Below are 21,089 nucleotides of genomic sequence, written 5' to 3'. Positions count from 1 at the left end.
TACCCTAAAGGACAGGTGAGGACTGTGACTCCAGAAAGAGATAGGCACAAAGTGGAAGCCACACAGCTGCATGGCAGCAGACTGAGTATTCCCAAGTCACTGCTTTATGCAGAGCATGCTCATAGGTACTGAAAAATTGGGCCGCCATGACTCTGGCAGTGATCACTCTGAGGATCAACTATCTTCCTTTCAAGAAATGCTCACAGACCATTCTACCTCACTAGAGGCTGTGCCAGGGGCTGGCAACTAAACAGTGGGTACAACAGGTCTTTCCCCTGCCCCACTGAGTCTACACTAGAGGGAAGAAATGCAAGTCCTACCCAGAAAGAAGTCTTTGAGATGTCAGCCATGGTGGAAAAGGAACTTGAGGACTGACAAGAGATATGGGGATTGGGGAGGACATGGTAGGGTCTTAAATATCAGGGTCCCTCTAGTGACTGTAATAGCTACATGCACACTATTAGAATTTTAAAACAACCTTCACAGCTATCTTTTTTTTCCCCACAAAAAGGAACTAGCTCCATCTTACTGATGACGAAACTGAAATGGTCCCAAGGTTCCAAAGAGGGAGGGCAGAGTAGTGCCACCCTCAGCCCCAACCCACACGCGCACTATGCACACAGTAGGCAAAAGGACCCGCTATGGAGTTCCAGATGGGAGATGACCTGAGAAGGAAGGTGGGAGTCTGTGAGGGTCAGATGCAGTCGCCTACAGGCTTTGGCACTGAGATTGAAGAGAAAAGGTGAGTGGCCAGGCTGATGCCCCTTAAGACCAGAGTGCCTGGTGGATCTCTCTTTGCTGCAGACTGAAGACCCCATGGAGGGACATGACCCTCTGATACCACCCTAGCCTGTTCTTCTCTCTCAGAGGTAGACTTGGGGAGGAGAAGGGCCTGATTCTCCTCCCCCTCCCAGTCTGAGGACTCCAGGGACCAGGATTGAGTACTCTACAAACTGCTGGGCCCAACCCTGCAGCCTCCCCAGAAGAACTCTCAGCAGCCATTCTGTAGGACTATGTAGACCGATGAACAGCTCCTGAGACCATCACGATTCCTAGCCAGGAGAGACACCCTCACTGGTCATCACTTTCCTCCAGTTGCCCAGCCTCCCCATGTGTGGATGGACAGCTTGGGGCCAAGGGCTCAGAAGCTGAAGACTTGCCTGACCTGACAATGCCTTAGACCTCTAGGTTTCTCTGGCTTCCCGCTGTCTCCTCCCTGGCTCTCAGGAGAGATCTGGATAGCTATGGAGTGATCCTTTACTGGTTCATGGCTGAAGGAGGCTCCAACACTGTGGCTTCGAGATCATCTTCAAGAAATAGGGTGACAGCCAAATGCCAGGCCCAGTGATGGAAGTGATGATGAAACTGAAATGGTCCTTGGAGGCTTCTGGGAACTTTTCCTCGTGGCACAACTTGAAGTGCAAATGGGAAACGAAGCCAGGATCATTCTTTAAACCAACATAGAAAAACTTGGCCTTACTAGAAGAGGTGCTACTGGACATGACAGTCAGGACACTACCAGAGTCTCTGTTAAATAATCAACTTTCCAGACATGAAGCGTTCTGGTTCTTACATTCAGAGAGCAAGCATTTGCTGAGCACCCACTGTATACATATACATATACATATACATATACATATACATATACATATACATATACATATACATATACATATACATATACATATACATATACATGTACATGTACATGTACATATACATATACATATACATATACATATACATATACATATACATATACATATACATATACATGTACACACACATACACACTCACACACACATCATGGACCAGCCTGAGTTCCAGGAGCATGGGCAAGGTTGATGGGGACCTTGCTCCTCAGCGGCCTTCTTCCTGAACACCACAGCCACCCCCACGCCACTCAGAATATTTGTTTCTTCATCTCACTGCCAACCTAGCACCTGCCACCATTCCTTGGATCCCGGATTCTGCTTTTTCAGTTTATTTTACGGAGCCTCTAGCTACATACAGGGTCAGCAAATAGCTGATAAAAGAAATGGACATTGTACAGATAAAAATCACACCTCTTGTATACACACATATGTTTATATAAATATTCCACAGTCACCATGGGTGCCCTGAAAGCTGGGCATGAGGCACAGGGGTGGCTCACAGTGGCAGATGGCAAGGACCTTTGTGAGGAAGACATGCTTCAGCTATATTGAGAGTAGTAGGAGTCAGGGACAAAAGGAAAGTTGTCTGTAGAGAAACGGCGTGTGTAAAGGTCCTGAGACAGAAAGGATACATATGTTTGAGGCTCAGAAAGGAGGCTCATATCCTGAACAAACTGAGATCTAGAAAGCAGGGCAGGGATGAAATAAACAGTGTGGATACGGGTCCCAGAAGTCTTGGGCGGGGGGGGGGGGCATCATTTGGAATTACTCAAGTAACCATGAGCACCCCAGAAAAGATTTAAGCAAAGAGCTGCCAATCATGTTCACATTTCAAACCACTGTTTGTATGTCAGGAACTGGCCTAGAGGAGTCAGGGGTCATTTCTGAACACCACTGAGGGACCAGTCCTGCTTCTGTGTGGAGACAGCAGTAGTCTGCACAACACCAGGGGCACAGGGTGTGGAGAACAGAAAAGACACAACAGGAGCTGGCAAGCAGTGAAGCACTGGGAGTTCCCAGGGTGCTCTGGGGCAGAGGTCAGCAAAGACTAAAAGGTAAATAAATGCATGAGCTCTGCAAGCTGCCTGCCATTGCTGAGGTGGGCCAAGTACAGGTGGCTGGAGTCTGGGACTCAGCCTTTAGGATGTTCTCTCTGTGCCTAATGAAGTAGCAATTTCATTTGCCAGGAACACATTGTATCTCCATGTATCTCTGAGCCTGGAGATTCTTCACAGACTCCCTGAGCATGTGGGTGGTTGTGGGATCCCCAATCCAGATGTCCACACAGGGTGTTGCTATTCAACTCTTTCTTTGCCACACCAAAGCAACACTGCAAATCATCTCCAGAAACAATATAAAAACAGGCAGAGGGCCAGAGTTTGCCAGTCTATACTCTTACAAAATCTCCGTGGAAAAACCAACAGCTGATTTCAACTTCTTCAGGGCACTGATGGAGAAACTGAGGCTCAGAAAGAGACCTGGGAAGACAGTGGGAACCTGAGATGGTCAGGAAAAGAGCTGTGTGGATTGCTCATTCTGTGTTTTCAGCCTGTGTGCCCATGTCTATTCACCTGTGTGCATATGTATGTACATGTCCATCTGTGTACAGATGTGTGTGCACAGGCACTTGTTTCTGTGTGTACATATATGTGCATGTGTGCATCCATGTACAGGTGTACTGGCTGGTTTTGTGTGTCAACTTGACACAAGCTGGAGTTATCACAGAGAAAGGAGCCTCCCTTGAGGAAATGCCTCCATGAGATCCAACTGTAAGGCATTTTCTCAATTAGTGATTAAGGGGTGGAAGGCTCAGCCCATTGTGGGTGGTGCCATCCCTGTGCTGGTAGTCCTGGATTCTATAAGAAAGCAAACTGAACAAGACAGGGGAAGCAAGCCAGTAAGAGGCACCCCTCCATAGCCTCTGCATCAGCTCCTGCCTCTAAGTTCCTGCCCTGCGTGAGTTCCTGTCCTGACTTTCTTTGGTGGTGAACAGCAATGTGGAAGTGTAAGCTGAATAAAACCTTTCCTCCCTAACTTGCTTCTTGGTCATGATGTTTGTGCAGGAATAGAAACCCTGACTAAGACAACAAGTGTATTTGTTTCCTCTGTATGCATGTGTGTGTACTTACATATCTATGTGATCACATATGTGCTTGTGAGCATTTTTTATCTCTGTGCAAGCATGTTCATGTGTAAGTGTTTTTCTCCCACTCTGTGTCTGTATGTCTCTGTGTTTGTGTATGTATCTCTGTGTGTATGTATGTGTCTGTGTATGTATATGTATGTCTGGGTCTACATGTGTATCTGCATGTGTCTGTGTATGTATATGTATGTCTGGGTCTGCATGTGTATCTACATGTGTGTGTCTGTGTATGTATATGTATGTCTGGGTCTGCACGTGTATCTGCATGTGTGTGTATGCGTGCAGAGCTCCGAGGAAGTAGCAATTGGATGCCTCCAACCTTTTCCAGATGCCAGATTCATCTCTGAAGCAGACTCACCTGCTTCAGTGGCCTTCAGCCATCCCAGACCCACTGAAAGGGAGTCCCTGGAGCCCGTATCTTTAGCAAGCTCCGGGCACCCTGATGACTAGCAAGGTCCAGATGTCATGGGGGAAGATAACGGTCTCTTTGCTGGATTTTAAGTCCAGGGAGGAAGAAGGGGGTGATCAGAGGAGACAGACAGGAGCCCACTTTGTATTGATATAGGACCTGTAGACCTAACAAGAGAAGACAGAGCCATGATGGGAAGTGTGCACCCCAAACTGCCCCTTTAGTAGAGCCCTCCTGTCACAGTTGATGCTGCCCAGGGCAGGAGCCAATTCCTTTCTTCCTGAGGATTCTTCCTGTGATTTGGAATGTGATTTGGTCACCAGTAGCATTCAGAGGCATAGCAAACTGGCAAAGATGAACATGTGTCCCAGTCCACTGGCCTCATCCCTTACTGTCACAGACACCTCTAAGTTGCAAGAAATAACCTGTGCTTTGCAAATATTTCCATCCACACATCTCAGACAGAGGGAGCCAAAACCACAGGCTTGAAATCATGCAGAAGTACCAAATACTGATTGGAAGTGAGACACCAGTCCCATGTGATTCACGTGTGTTTGTTTCTATATAAAATGGGCATTTCCTGGTGGACGCTGCCAAATCTGAGCAAGCGGCTTCTTACGCTGGCATTCCTGCAGAGCTGGGCATACCCTGGGCACATCCCAGTGAGGTCCGGGCTAGTGTCTGGGAACTCCCTGAAGGCTTCAGGCATGCTATGCAGCTTGAGGGCTTGGCTGATGAGGGCGTCTCTGTTTAATACACCTCCAGGCACTTTGCCATGAGCAGTCAGAGGGGCTCAGGCAGAAACACTTGTTATTCATGATGAGAATAATCCTGGCCTGACTAAAGGTGAGCTGATTTCTCCAATACTTTGTTTGGAGGTGGGGTCGAGGGTAGGTTTGGGTGTGAACTCTTCTACCAAGAAAGCCAGAAAAGATGAACCTTCTCCCCCAAGACACCCCAGGACAGGTCTATGACATCGGGCAGGGGAAAAAAAAAATAGGTTTGTAATTTTAACCAATTCCTGAGTGGTTTAACATGTCCTTTACTTGTGACTGTGTCGCTGACAAGCCACAGACTCCTAATGAAGGAAGCCTAGGTATGATTGCAGTATGGCTAACACAAATCTCTACGGTGAGGGCTGGAGAGACAGATGGCTCAGTGGTTAAAAAGCACGTATTGGTCTTTCAGGACTGGAATTTAGCTCTCATCACCCGCATCAGGCAGCATAGAACCAATTGTAATTCTAGCTCCAGGCGATCTGACACCAGTGCCCTCCTCCAGCACCTCACATACACAGCATATACGCACATACACATGATAAAAATTAGTTAATTAATTAAAATAAAAAAAATGAATAAAAAAATACAATATCTATGATGAATGCTGCCTTGAAATCATCATACTGGATGATCACGTGATCCCACCAAAAAAAAAAAAAAAAACCTCCAAAACTTCCCTGATTCCAAAACCCCAAATCTGAAACTTCCAGAATGTCAACATAATGCAAGTAGAAGAGCTCACAGATTCACAGATAAAGCAACTAAAAATACATATATATGATATACATGAACAAATAAACCTCATGCTTACAACTGGGCACCATCTCCAAGATGCTCATCAGACATATGAAATATTCCAAAATTCAGAAAAATCCCAAACCTGACATGTTTGACTCCAGGAATTCCAGGTGGGATCATATGTTGAAGGCACTCACCAAGAAGTGTCCCTGTTATCAGGCCACATAGCTACCTTTAAATGTTCTCCAGTTGCATTTTAATATACTTGATTTCCTGTGTGTTTAATTGATGCATTAGTGATTACCACAGGCTTCCACCTACTTACCTGGTGTTGAGTGGATCAGCCTCAGTGGCTGGTGGGTGACACTGTGCTTGCTGCGGCCCTTACCTGTGGGTCAGAGAGCCGGGAGAGGTCAGGGTACAGATAGAACTTGATGCCTTCAGAGGCGCCTGGCAATGTGACCCCACGGATCAGGAGGATCAGCAACATGATGTAGGGGAAGGTTGCAGTGACATACACGACCTGCCCAGGGAGAAGAGAGACAAGAGGTAGGCAGGGGTGTTCACTCAGCACAGCTCCCTCTCCGTGCGACACACCACCCTTTCTGGAGACTGTCCTGAAGCTAACTAGATACATGGACCATGCTGTATCCATCTACACAGCCCAGTCTCAGAAAGACAATTGACTCTGAGCATCCTCAGGGTCTTGTTTCCATAGCTGCCAGTAGCCATGGATGCTCATGCCTCTCACATCAAATGGCCTGCAAGGCATCTGCAGAGAGCTCCACAATTCTCTGTGTCATCTCTTGACAGCTGACATCTGATACAATGCAAGCACCATGCAATCAGCACCCTGCATTATCTAGGGAACAATTACAAGGAAAAAAAGAGTCTACACATCCAGTTCTGATGCAAGCATCCATTCATTATTTCTATCTGGGTTTCTTTGAAATCACAGATGTGGCTCCTATGTGACTGGACTGACAGGAAGTACCTAAACTAGAGTCCTAGAAGCAAAGAGTGGGATGATTGTGCCTCCCTTGTCATCTTTGTCATGTTGGGTGTGACATCCCTGTCAATCAAGAGGAACATGTACAGGCGATGCATCTTCCAAGGTTGTACATGGTTGGTAACAATGTGTCCTATGTTTAAATCTTGAGAGGGGAGACTCCATGTTAGGATTCTTACTGCATAAATAGACTTAGAAAAGAAAGGAAAGGATCATGATAGCGGTGGGCCTCACCAAGAGCCAAGGAGAGAGGAGCCCACATGCACACGTTTGCCTCACTCTGCCTACTTCTCAGGGGAGTGTATACAGAGGGCACATGAGGAACTTGACATGAGTGGGTTTCAAACTCACTGAAAGACATAGAAATCACAACCCTGTACCTGGAGCTCTGGGAAAGAAGTGTTTCTCAAACACTTCCATGTGGGTCACTTGCTAATGTTGTCTGTCTGACTCCACTCATTTTAAACTGCATTTTCTTACTGTGTGGGCTGTGTGCATGACTCGGCACTTGTGTGGAGGTCAGAGGAGACGTTTCAGGACTCAGTGTTCTCCTTTCACCATGTGGCCCCCAGGAGTCGAACTCAGGTTGTCAGACTTGGCAGCAAGCACCTTTTTTAGCTGAGCCATCTTGCTGGTCCTCTATTTCATCTCTTTTAAAACCTGGCCAGGACTCTTTTAAATCCATTTCACAATTCATTAATGGTCTAAGACCTGCAATTTTGAAAAGAACTGTTCTTAGTAAGAATATCTTCTTTTTAGAACCAAAGATAGGCTGGGACACGGGGGTAGAAAAGGATATGGGAGGTAGAGTCAGAGGCAGAGAAGAAGCTGAGGGGGCAGAAAAGATCCCACACTGGTTTGGAACCCTCTAGGTCTGACCTACTTGGAGGCAGATGCTTGAACCCAGAGAAGCTGAGAGAGGCTGAGCCAGTGGAGACAGTGCACTCAAGGATACACAGCCCTCCTGGAGCCCCCTGGCTTGAATACTGCTCACGCAGAGCTGGCCAACCATGCATACTCTGGACCTCAGCCCTGGGTCCCCACATAGGTGCCAGCCCTCCTCCACTGGAGGACCCTGCAGGACTCAGAGTCCTGCCACATTTGACCCTTTCTCCTTTGTCATTTTCTATTCTCTAATCACCCGCTTTGCCCCTTGTTGGGACCTCCCCGCCCCTGTTTAGAAGGGAGCTTGTCACCAAGGGTCAGAGATGTTCTTAGATTCCAGTTTAGCTCTGCATAGCCCTCAGTGCACACAGATGCAGGACACAGGCTTGCTGATGGCTGGGACCCAGGCACCACAGGGTGAGCATGTGCTCTGAGCAGGCTGCCTCTGCTACAGCCCCTCATGCCTGTACAAGCTGGGCCGGCTTTGGCCAGAGCACCAGTCCTTCACATCGGAACTTCATTCATGTCCTCACTTCCACATTATGTACGCGCTCACAACACTGAAGCCATTCCTGTGCAGTTAGTGCTGAGCTATGCCTGGGTAAGGAAAACTTACCCAATGGGCCTCTCTGCTCTAAGAAGCTTCCAACTGGTTGAAAAGACAGACAGAGGAAGATAATACATTCAGTGGTGGGTACAGAGAGGCAGCAGCCCATGACAAGAGCAGTCAGGGTAGACTTCTCCAAAAAGGTGACCCAGACATCAGATCCTAAAGGTGTAGCAGCTCAGGACATGAAACCTGGGGTGGAGGGAAGAGGGAAATGGAATTCTACTGCATGCCAGGCACACATGGCACACATACATACACACACACAAATGCACGTGTATGCATGCATGCACACACAGGCACATGCATGCACACAAATGCAAATACACACACACACACACACATATATATATATTCAGTATATATATATACTGAATACTGATAGCAGTACTAGCTTTGCTCAACCAACATGTCTTCAAACTGGGTAAGGGCAGAGGGTGTCTGGGCAGACAGAATTATCATCCTTTATATGTAAGGAAGGAGAGAGAGCACAGTAACCTGTACAAAGTCACCCAGCTACTGAATCACGGCCTGGTATGGATTCATAGCAAGGTTGGCTTACTTCCAAGTTCACCTATTTGAACATATCAATATCCCACTCATGAGATCATATCTATGAAAATACCTTATTATTTCCCTCATTTGAAAGAAGGCCAGTCATTTTGTTAGCACAAGGCATAGGTTTAAACACAGTCCTCAAACAAGGGGACACAAGGGTCAGCAGAGATGGTGACAATGCATCCCCTAGACACACCTGGAAGGTTGGATCGTCTTCTGTGGGTGCTATCTCTGGTCTTCAATGATAGCTCACTTAGCTCCTGGTTCACCAATGCTTGCATTGCTGATGGCAAATGAGCCAAGAGCTCCCTGGCATGCTGTATGACCGATGCATTCTCATACTGTCATATATAATGCCACAAAGTGTCATTCAAAGAAAGGGTATGCAAATCAGACACACAATTGGAGTGGGCAGTCAATATTGACAGTAAGAAAAAGTTCAGCCATGGCTGTGGCTGATCACTGGCCAGCAAGCTGACTGCTGTGCAACTCTTCTCTTCCACATAGCTTTATAGACCTTGTCTATGACAGACATTCAGCATTGCACAAATATTCTCCAAGGAACGCTTGTTATGACTGGAGTGATGGCTCAATGGTTAAGAGCACTTTCACTAGCTGCTCTTTCAGATGATCCAAGCCAAGCCTCCATCTTCTGCACTGCTCACAACATTTTTACCTTTCAAGCTCCTCCAGAACATCTGTGGTTTCAATACTCAATGGCCTTTCTAGCCCCAAGTTCCAAAATCCTTCCACAATCCTCCCCAAAACTTGTAATAAATACCCTATTCCTGGTACCAATCTGTGTTAGTCAGGGTTTATATTACTGCCATGAAACACCATAAGACAAGGAAAGCTGGCAAGGAAAGGGTTTATTTAGTTTATACTTCCACATTGCTGTTCATCACCAAAGGAAATTAGGACAGGAACTCAAGCAAGGAAGGATCCTAGAGGCAGGAGCTGATGCAGAGACCATGGGAGGGGTGCTGCTTACTGACTGGTTCCCAGTACTCATATCAGGTGGCTTGCAACTGTATATGATGCTGGTTCCTAGGGATCTGACACCTCTGTCCTCTGAGGGCACCTGGCACTCATGTGCATGTACCTGCATGTGTGTGGATGTGCACACATACTGAACCCCCCCATGTCTATACATAATTTTAAAACATAAGAAATTTTTTAATATTTTAAAAAATGAATTTATTCATTTACTTTGTGTGTGAGGGATATGGGTATGGGTGTATATAGGGATATGGAGGGGTATAAGTCAAAGAACAGTCTACAGGAGTTAGTTTTCTCCTTTTATCGCATGGGTCCCTGGGTTTGAACTCAGATTGTAAGGTTGGCGGCACGTACCCTTACCTTTGGAGCCATCTCACTGGCCCCTGTATATACACATTTGATTCTTTTGGGTACTATTAAGTCAGCTCAAATCTACAAGTCAGGTGGAGGGTAACAACCTAGCTGCCATGAGTTAGGGTAACAACCTAACAACCATGTGCCATCAGATACAGTAGCCAGGAGCTGCCATGTCCCATATTTCTTTCTCCAGCTTAGCTGCCATGAGCCCTTGCTCACACAGTTGAAAGATGAGAATGCAAAACCTAATGACAACTCACATTCACAGGAATTATCCTCAACCTGCAAGAGCACTTTGATGAGGCTGAATATGCCAGTTTTCCTATGTCGTCTTCACTGAGTGGATAGGGTCACTGGGGTATCCTTCAGGGAATCACTTAAGACCCAACCAAGTACGCCCTCTGTGCCCAGGCAGTGTGGATGGCAGAATGAGCCTCACCCTGGTGGTGGTGTGATCCATTCAATGGCTGATGGTTCTGAGTGATGATTCTCAGGCTACAGAATGAGCTCCCAGGGGGTGCTATGCTTCTGTACTACATTAGTACAAACAAGCTCTCTAACTGGTGTACATACTTCCATTTTTACACTTTTAACAAAGCCATAAAAGGTAGACAATATGCAAATGAGTCGCCCACAGACCATAGAGTGGGCATGTTTACTACCAGAATGAAACCACTGACTGGCATGTGCTACCAAAGATTCACTCCTAAGCTAAAGTGTCAGAGCATCAATAAGGATATAAAGGGTGGTTTGGGGTATCATTATATAATACACACAGAGGGTGAATGGCATCAAAGTTGAAAATGCAGTATCTCCCCATATCCCTTCTCCTGTGTTTCCGTTTTGGGCTACTCTGGTATTGGTGCTATCTTTGATTCCCTACACCACCCACACCCACACAGCAGCTATTGACTGTTGCCACATAGATATGGCTGTCAAGAGATTATCCACAAATGGCATGTGCCAGCACCCACTCCTCTTGTGCACCTGTCAGACACTACTAATCAATCACAGCATTCCTTGCAGCTGAGCCTGCTTGCAGCCTCAAAGCCCTCCATGCAGTACTCCAGCTGTCACCCCTGACCTACTCCTCATATCACATATGCATTTCCAGTTTATGAATGCATAAGATCCAGGTCTAGTCCTTAAAGCAGGCATCTGAGCCAAGTACTTCACAGGTCTCTGAGATGGATCTGTAAAAGTGGTTTGGAGCCAGGCATTCCCAGGTAAGTGGGAATGGCAGAGGCCAAGGATGCAGGATGGGCACAGAATATGCCCACTGATCATCTAGAAGCTTCCAAGTGGTCACTGGGGTGATGGGGAGGTTGGCCTCTTTCCTCAGCTGTCCCCACAAGCCTTCATACTCAATTCCCACCATTTGGGCTCACTCACTGTATTCTGCACTCAGAGCAAGGGTCCCTCACTCCCTTCCTTCTAGGTCGCTGTGACAATCCAGTACTGTCCACACTGCTGCCCAGGTTCAGAAGCAAAGATCTGGCTCACCTCTGTCCTGTAAGTCCCAGCCAGCAGCCCATGCTCAAGGTGCGGTAGAGCAAAATGGTCGGGCCTTGGTGGTGTGTGTTAGCATCCAATCCTGCTTCTTGCTGTGTGACTTGGCAGGTGTTCACCCATCCCCACCACCACTGCAAAGGAGCATGCCAGGCTCCTCCAAGTCCCCTTGCCTTTTCCCAGCCGTCCTTTGTCCACAGAGTTCCATCGCCAGCTCAAGGCCACCCACGGTGTTCACTCTCTGTGTGTCTGAGTCCCCACACAGCTGGCTGAGCTTCCTCCAGGTCACATGTTCTGCCCTCCACCAGGATGTCCTTGCCCCATCTCACAGCTCTAGAAGCAAAGGCTCACAGTGGCTGACTTGAAATATGCCTTGATCACCTCAGTAATGACCTCTTACTCCACAAACAAAACTGCCAGCTCTGATGTGGTTATAAGGACTGCTATGTCCTGACTCAATGCCTGTCACCCATCACTTGAACCATCCCAGCCCTCTCTCTAGCACTTAATACTCACTTGCCTTGAAAGCCCATTCATGACTTCTACAATGGAAGAATGGACTTGGATGTTTGACTTCTAATGCTGCACTCACTGGTCCCAGAGCACAGAGGGCTCTGGGTGAGGATAGAATGCCAGTCATACACTGAAAGTCGGGGATCTCATGAGGTGTCCCTGGCAAGGAGCAGGGTTCCTTCGAAGTCATCTGGGGACCCAGGATATGTCTGGAAGAGGGAGGAGTTGTTCACAGTGCTTGTGATTGTGTGAGATGAAGGGTGACTGAGACAGGCACAGTAAGTCCTTTGATAAGGTAGCACCCAGCCAAACTGTTCCTTGATGTTGCCAGCAATGGCTCACACACAGGGAGGTGGGTGTGGAGGAGGGAGGGTCCATTTGTTAGCCTCCTTAAGCTCAGGCTGTAAGGCCTCCCTGACCAGAGCATACTCCTAGGTTAATGAAGGGTTTCACAATTGTTGAATCCCCTTGCATCAGGTCACCTCCTTCTGCACAGAAAGGTCGCATAATTGTGGTAATTACACTGTATCCTGTCTTAATTGACTCTAATTGCTCATTTGCATCCCAATACTGGAATCCTGGGGTGCTTTTCCCCCTAATTCCAGGACACAGCTATTTATTTCATAGCAGGGAGACTGTCTGGTCACTGGGAATGCCACAGAGTTTGCAGAAGGGCCTCCCCTCCCCAAGTTTTTCAGGACAATGGGGCAAGTTATAAAATAGATTATTGTTCAAAAAGCATTTGGAAAGTGTATTGATGTGGGGACCAGGTTCCCAGGGTCAGTAGATCCAGAATGCTAGATTGCTCAGGCAGATTGCATTCCTCACTGTGTGAGAAGGTATGATACATTGAAGACAGGGATAGACGGGCTAATTCAAGCTTCCACGTTGTAGTCCACAAATGGACTTACTTATGTGAGCTAATCTTTGTTATTTACCTGAATATTCTCAAAGGTAGTATGCCTTTTATGTTACCACATGTGAGAAGGAAACTGTGAACCTCTGCCAGACGGTAAACCATTTCTAAGCCCAATGGGTCGATAACTGCAGAATTAAAAGTGGTGAAATAAGATGAGAATAAATTCTAGCCCAAGGCTGTCTGTCTTCGGGGATGCTCTATGTCTAAAGAAAGAGAATCAGGTTTGAGAGGGGCTAACTTTAAACAGGCTCTTCCTAGGACTCTGCCAAGGAAGCAACCATCCCCCAATTTAACAATGATCTTATTTGACTTTCATGCAGATAAGATCATTCTGGAGTTCTCTACCTGTAGAATTTCTTCCATATTTGTAGTGAAAGACCAAACAGATGCAATGTGAGGTCTTCTCTGGGTCTCAGTTTCTAAGAAACCAGCCCTTTGTCAAGTGCTAGCCTTCCCAAAGAACCAGGACTACCTGGCGCTCTCCAGGGTCCTGACACTGACTTGGGTTCACTAACTGCCCAGAGCCTTGGACCATGCTTCCATTGGCTGAGCACCTGGGTGCCAGAGATGGCTCACACTGTTACCTCTAATCTGCCTTCAACACTACTTATGTGGGTTTCTCTATATACTTTTCAGACTGAAACCATCAAGATGGTTTGTCCTGGCACACAGCTGCAAGAATTCAGAAGTTTGTCCTCTGTGCTGCAGCTTCTGTTCTTAACCTGGAGCCTATGGCTGGACTAGATTTTGACAGAAACTCACCAATACCCACTACCCCCAGCCATGACAAGTCCATGCAATCCCCCTATCCCATTTCCCTTTCCAGCTGGTCATTCCAGCACATCTATCTGCCCCCTGGGCTAGAAAGCACAGCACTAAACATCCAGTCATTAGACAAGCATTCTTTTAACTATTAATAGATAGTTGTTACTGTCCGCAACCCGGATTTATAAGGACCACTCCCGGATCTCACAGGGAAGACTATTCTAACCTTCACCAAATAGGCATACCTTCCACTAAGGACTTATTAGACTTTGAGAAGACGTGAAGAAGATGAAAGTCTGTGAAATGGAAGCTCCCATGGACATAGTTGGCTTCCCACATTTTTTTTCTTTTACTACTTTTAGAGATGGTTTTCAAGGATATTCTTTTTTTAAAGAGACCCTTAACTAATTAATTAATTGTATAGGAGTACTCTGTTCAGACACACCAGAAGAGGGTATTGAATCATCAAATCCCATTACAGATGGTTGTGAGCCACCACGTAGTTGCTGGGATTTGAACTCAGGACCTTTGCAAGAGCAGTCAGTGCTCTTAACCGCTGAGCCATCTCTCTAGACTTCCAAGAATATTCTAACAAACTTTGTATATGTTGGGGGAAAAAACATACTTCTAAGTTACTAAATCTAAATTGGGTAGTGTCACGTTTTCGCAAGGCAGTAAGGGCATCTCCCTACAGAGGCAATGGTATTTTAACAAGACAGTGCTATTTCCTCAGGCAGATGAAGAGACGGCTGTTAAGCAACAACTGACTAATGGTGTTTAATAACAGCACAGACTGATTGTCATCAAACACTGTATCACTATAAGGTGCCTGTTTCACACTGGCGTCCCTCGACAGGGTTAAGGAGGAGGAGAGGAAGGTTCTGAGAGATGGCATCAGAGAAGGCCCAGCTGAGTGTGATGAGCAGAACTTGTGACTCACTGTAAGACCACGAGGAAGCCCTGGAACCTTCTCCCCCTTCTGCAGTACCCAGACCCTGGCTTAGAGTGTGTGTGCACGTGTGTGCAGGCTCACTGACACGTGCCTTCCTCAGTCACGCTCCACCTTAGTTTTTAAGATAGGGTCACTCACTATGGAGGCCTTAGGCACCCCTTTCTCTACCTTCCTGGTGCAGAGTTTACAGCCTACAATGCCACAACAAGGCTTTTATGTGGGTGCAGGGAATCCAGACTCTTAGTTGACTGAAAAATCTCCCCAGTCCAAGACCCCTCATCCTTAAAAGAACTTATGGCTGCCTAATCTCAACCTCCCTCACAGCTAAGGTGGTCATGTGATGATAGCTGGCCAATAAGACACAAATGAAGGTGCTGTGGAAGGCAGGGCTAGACCTTACCCTTCCATTTGCCTTCACTTGGTCTTAAATGAAGACAAGATCTCTTAGGTTATAAAACTGTGGGCAGTACCCTGAGATAGCCAGGAGTGAGAACAGAGGACTGAGCTCCTGAGTCTGATCCATCATTAGGTGAGAGGGAGGGAAAAAGACTTAGTCCAAAAGAGAATCTAAGTGTCTAGCCACCAGCAGCCTCTCTGACCTTGCATAGGCACTGCTATTCTCAGTCTGGGTCTGGGTCTGGGTCTGGGTCTGGGTCTGGGTCTGGGTCTGGGTCTGGGTCTGGGTCTGGGTCTGGGTCTGGGTCTGGGTCTGNGGTCTGGGTCTGGGTCTGGGTCTGGGTCTGGGTCTGGGTCTGGGTCTGGGTCTGGGTCTGGGTCTGGGTCTGGGTCTGGTCTGCATCCTTTGTTGTTAAGTGAAGGTACTGGCTAAGAAGATCCATCTCTCTCTTTGCAGATACACAGAGATGCTGAGGATGACCTGAGGGCCCCAGAAGCAGGCCATTGAGAGTGACGATCTGCTACTTCTGGAAGCAACCAGGATTACCAACAAATAGGAAGGTCTCAGCTATAAAATTAAAGCTTTAAGCTTCCCTGCCATGGTTTAATAGCAGTATTGGTGGGGACCTGCACAAAAGGTGCATTACCATGTATAAGGTGTACATAGGGTTCCCTGAGCTTAGGTCTTCCCGGTTTGTGAAGAGAGGTCAATTCCCACACAGATGATGATGGTAGGTCAGAGGTCACTCAGTTACGAGAAAGGCTGGGGTGACCTCTCATCCTAGGAAATGAGTCGTCTTTGTGGGTAGGGAACAATAGCAGGGTTCTAGAGTTCAGACAGAGGCTACATCGGTCTCAGCTTCGAGGGAGTCAGAGCAGTGATTCTGGAAAATACTTAGGAGACCACCTCACTAATGAATGTGGTACCTACTGGGCACATGCAGGACTGGAAAACTGATGTTAAGAGGAGTTAATTCACTGGATGGAGAAGCCTGAGAGAAAAGGGCCAGGAGAGAAGATGACCTACAGCCTAGAGACACACACACATAGCCATCACCCCCAGACTCCTAAGGAAGTATGCATAACAGTAGGAAAATTAAGATTCATAACAGTAGCAAAATTACAGTTATGAAGTAGTAACAAAACTAGTTTTATGGCTGGGGTTCACCACAAGGTGAGGAACTGTATTAAAGGGTCGCAGCATTAGGAGGGTTGACGTCTACTTATAAACAAACTATGCCCACGTCCAGAAGGAAACATACTTTCCCAGTCAGGAAAGTACAGGATTCCTGGTCAGATCCTCTTGGCTCCAAAGCCTGTACCCTGATCACCACATAGACCAGTGGGGAGTCTTTTCCTCTGTGATCTAACTAGGATAATTTCACACCCGTGTTTCTTGCTCTCCCCTGCCATGGGCCTTTGCTTCTGTCCTACCCATTCTTCTGCCTCTTTACTCATGGCTGCCTTTACCCAGGCTATATGAACCACCCTTACATGGCACACACACTCAGCAGCACAGGAACACCATGCAGACACAAGTCCAGTTTCTAGCATTTCTTTGTGTACCCAATGGACTTCTGTCAGCCACTGTCTTTCTGGGTTTTGGTTCTCTCTTCTTTACACTGAGGACAGCAACACAGCTCATTCGATGTGTCCTTTGAGTCTCAGGTTCTTGCAGTGACAGTGCTCACCTCTATGCCAACTCTGGGAGATAACCAAGCCAGTGTCCACACAGCATCAGTCCTACATCTTGGCCCATCAGCCTTTAGTAAATGGCAACTTTCTTCCTTTAATTCAGATCTGCTTTATCTTACCTCGTAATGCAGTGAGCCGATATAGGAGTCAGCTTCCCACCTTCGTGATAGACTAGCCAAGGCAGACCACTTAGGAGGTGGGAAGCATTATAGTTGACTCATGGGTTCAGAAGGTATGACCTGAGGGGACTTGGTCTGGTTATTTTTGGTCTGCAGAGATATCATGGTGTGAACATGGGGTAAAGGAGATCCATTTACATCGTCATTGTGGTCAGAGAGGAGAAAGAGGAAAGGGGAAGGCAAGGGAAGAGGAGGAAAGAGAAAGAAAGAGGAAAAGGAGAGAAGAGAGGGAAGATGAAGTGGGATGCAGAAAGAGGAAGAGGAGTCTAGATCCCAGCAACAATTTAAAAAAACACACCCCCAGTGACCTAACTTCCACCTGCTAGGCCCTACCTACTGAAGGCTGGACCATATCCCTCCATAGTCACAACTAATAACTTGGTCTTTAACACACAGGCCTTAGGGGGGCATTTAAGACTTAAACTAAAGCAGCTGCTGACACAGCTGGCTGTGCCTTTACTCAAAGCTGCTCAAGGCGAGGGGCTGTCTGCTTCCTCATAGGCTCTGAAGCTTTTCCCAGTAAGTCCTTTGCAGACTGTAAACATTAGGCTAATATGAAACTCAGATCTTGACAGGTGAACATCATGCATGCCGCATTGGGCCTTTGGTGTGGGACTGACGTTGCTCTGTTCATCTGCTTGAGATCTTTCTATTGAATCCCATCTACAGACAGTCAGGTTTGCTGAGCACACTTTAGCCAGGCCCTGTGCTTGGTTCTGAGAGCAGGCTGAAGTGGATGAATGAACAGGTTGCCATCCTTGAGATAGTCTACAAGAGACACAGCATAGTGGGAGGGAGGCTCGGGGCTCCTGGGGATGGGCTCTGAGGGGCACAGCAAGCCCCTGTAACTCCAATCCTGATCTAGGCCCGCTGTGAGAACAAATCCCTGCAAGGCAGCATGTGTCAGCCTGAGAGAAAGTCACCTCTGGGGATAGAAGCAAACCCTGCATGCTGGGTGACATGGTCCTAAAGCAGCAGGCATTTTTGCATGCTCATTAGCTTGGCTGAATCCAATTGAAATCCTTGTCCACAAGGTATCGAAAGATGACCAGATTTGGGAGGCAGGCTTTAAGCCTATTTCACGGTGAATTAAGATTAGCTAGGGAGTCAATGCTATTGATTTTTACTTCTCCACCATAAAGGCCACAGAAATGGAAACAATCTCAAAACAAGCCTGAGTGACATAAATATTCCATGCTGTGCCCAGCCAAGCTTGCTCTGGTATTAAGAGCTATTGCTTACTGCCTGAAAAACATGCCCAGTACCTTGGCTAATAATGATTTAAGCCCTATCCATCTTCTTGGACTAGAAGGCTTCTGTCACCATAGTAACCAAGGGCACCAAGAAAGCACACATACCCTGGAGTCTCTCTCTCTCTCTCTCTCTCTCTCTCTCTCTCTCTCTCTCTCTCTCTCTCTCTGTGTGTGTGTGTGTGTGTGTGTAGGTGAGTGATAGATAGGAAAGATCATCCATGTGCCCTTGCTCTCTTGAGCACACTTGTAAAGATGGAGATGTGGAGAACAGCAAAGGCTCAGGCAGGGACCAGAGCTATTACCGGGCTCTTGAAAATAGACCTCATCTCAGACAAACCAGATGACAAACCATGGCAGAGGAGAATCTGGCTCCCCTCCCTCTCCTCCCTCAGTTGCTCTTCTGTTGCCCCTGTTACTCAGCATCCCGAAAGACATCAGGCTCGCCCTTAAAAGCCCAGACTGACAGTTTCTCCGTTTTGATCTTTATTCTGTCCTGACTGACTTAAAACTGTCCTTCATTATACTTTTCTTCCTCCTCCCATTTGAAAGGTCCTTCGCCCCAGTTTGTTTTGTAATATATTCCCTTAATCAACTAAACAACCAATGGCTCAACCAACCAACCCTGATGAGCAACTTCTCCATGAGATACTTGGTAGCAGGCCTGGGGAGATGGCTCCGTCAGTCAAGTGCTTATGTACCAACATGAGGACCTGAGATTGGTCCCTGGAGCCACGCGGTGGGCAGAGTGGTTGTCCTTTTAATCCAAGAACAGGGACGGCGGGGACAAAGAGATCGCCAAGGCTTGCTGGTCAGCCAGAGCAGCCTCCAAACACGAAGCAGCAGGCCAGCAAGAGACCCTGGCTCAGAAAGGCGGATGGTTCCTGAAGAGAAACACACCGAGTTGACCTCTGATGTCTACACACGTGCGTGCATACACACATGTGCACACAAATATCCTCCACAAGAAATAGAAATAAACAAAATAAAAGAAGGCCTTGGTGTTTAATTATAGCAATGAAAACAAACTAGGATACCACACTTTCCTTTCTCCCTGAACCTCTTCCTAGTGGGACCGGAACTCTATGTAAACCAGGTTGACTTTGAACTCAGAGATCCACCTGCTTGTGCCTCTGGAATGCTGAGATTAAGTGTGCACCACGGGCTGGTGAGATGGCTCAGTGGGTAAGAGCACCAGATTGCTCTTCCGAAGGTCCGGAGTTCAAATCCCAGCAACCACATGGTGGCTCACAACCATCCGTAACAAGATCTGANGCCCTCTTCTGGAGTGTCTGAAGACAGCTACAGTGTACTTACATATATATATAATAAATAAATAAATCTTTTTTTAAAAAAGTGTGCACCACTATATCAGTGTGTGTGTATGTGTGTGTGTGTGTGTGTGTGTGTGTGTGTGTATGTGTGTCAGCTGATTGACCTCACTTCAAGATGGTCAGGTGCGTAAAACAATGAAGTAATATCATATGCTTCATTCCCACCGTGAGACCTGAAGTGGGTCTTCCTGCTGGCGTCTCAGCACACATGGTCATGCACATCTATAAATGTTGCGAAATTCTTAGGAAGCTTAAGTGGTACAGAGGCAAGACAGTAACATCTGTCTTACCTCCTAAGGGATAGGTCAGAGATACATGGGGAGTTTCCCGATATCACAGAGACTAGAGCACTGAGTTAAAAACCCAAGGACTAGGATTCCCAGGAACACGATAGTGCGCACTGAACCATGACAAAAAGCCCTACCTCCCAAGGTTTCCAAATAGCCTGGCAACCATCCGGGAGTGAGAAGTTCTAACCACTTAGCTTAAAGTCTGTTTTGCATGAAACTGGAAGGTTTTATTTGGAGCTGCTAAGGATTGGATCCAGGACCTTGCATAGCCAGGTTTTTTCCCCCCCTTTCTTATATTAATTAAAACTGAGGTGTCTATAAATACAGTCATCACTTAAGGTGAGGAGAGGCAGGTTATCTAAGCACCATTCCTCCTTCCAGATAAATCATGTTGCTATGCCAATACCAACATAACCCTCCTGACCAAGGCACCATTCCTGAGCAGGCATGTTTACGACCATTGCAATAGTGGGGACTCGAAACTAATATCTCTGCTTACTTGAAGCTCTTATTTCAAGATGGAAAACCCAGAGCATTGGTGCCGAACAGTCTGGGCTGCCATCTTGCCTCATGTCCATGTGTACTCCTCACAGTTGGAATCACTGCTACTGGGACTCAGTGTGTTGGCTTAACCACTGGAGAAGTCTCACATCTTTACAGCTGTGCTGTGTGTAAAAGCTGCTGTTTTTTGGCTTTTTCTGTAATACAGCAAGGTTTTCTGGAATCGATCTGAGCAGTCTGACTATGTATGACTGGCATCTCAGGCTGGTCGAGGTGAGTTATAAAACCCCTGCTAGGAGCAGGAGGCCTTGCAGTTGTGAGTGGCTTAAGAAGCCCTAAGCATATGGACCAGCAGGCCTGGCATAGAGCAGGCTCTTCCTAGTGCTGTGATCAACACACTGGGCCAAACACAAATGCCTTAATGGGATAAAGACGCTGCTGGCTTTTGCAGAGTGAAATATGGTCTGCTCCAATGTTCTCACTGGGGGTTCTGTTCCTAACATACCTGAGGTTGTCAAACAGGAAGGAAGACAGCTGCTGTCACAGTACAGGACACAGTGTGAAGCCTGTCAGTGTGATCTCCACTTTCCAAAAATACACTTCTGCTTAAGAGCCATCATCAATGGCTCCCCACCGCGCCTGTCTC

At 47.0% G+C, this 21,089-nt stretch overlaps 1 protein-coding gene across 1 annotated transcript in view; it reads right to left on the bottom strand.

Annotated features, from left to right (window-relative positions):
* The window catches only part of Slc6a11 (solute carrier family 6 member 11), a 119,362-nt gene that overhangs the window by 53,802 nt on the left and 44,471 nt on the right, over nucleotides 1–21,089 (bottom strand). Inside the window, exon 6 of the mRNA XM_021190390.2 lies at nucleotides 6,114–6,248. Coding sequence (XP_021046049.1) covers nucleotides 6,114–6,248 — 135 coding nt within the window. The remainder of the gene's footprint in view (nucleotides 1–6,113; nucleotides 6,249–21,089) is intronic.

The sequence above is a fragment of the Mus pahari genome, chromosome 2 (genome assembly GCF_900095145.1).
Source record: "Mus pahari chromosome 2, PAHARI_EIJ_v1.1, whole genome shotgun sequence".
Classification (NCBI taxonomy): domain Eukaryota; kingdom Metazoa; phylum Chordata; class Mammalia; order Rodentia; family Muridae; genus Mus; species Mus pahari.
Note: the sequence above shows the minus strand (reverse complement) of the source record. Positions and strands in the feature narration are given on the sequence as shown.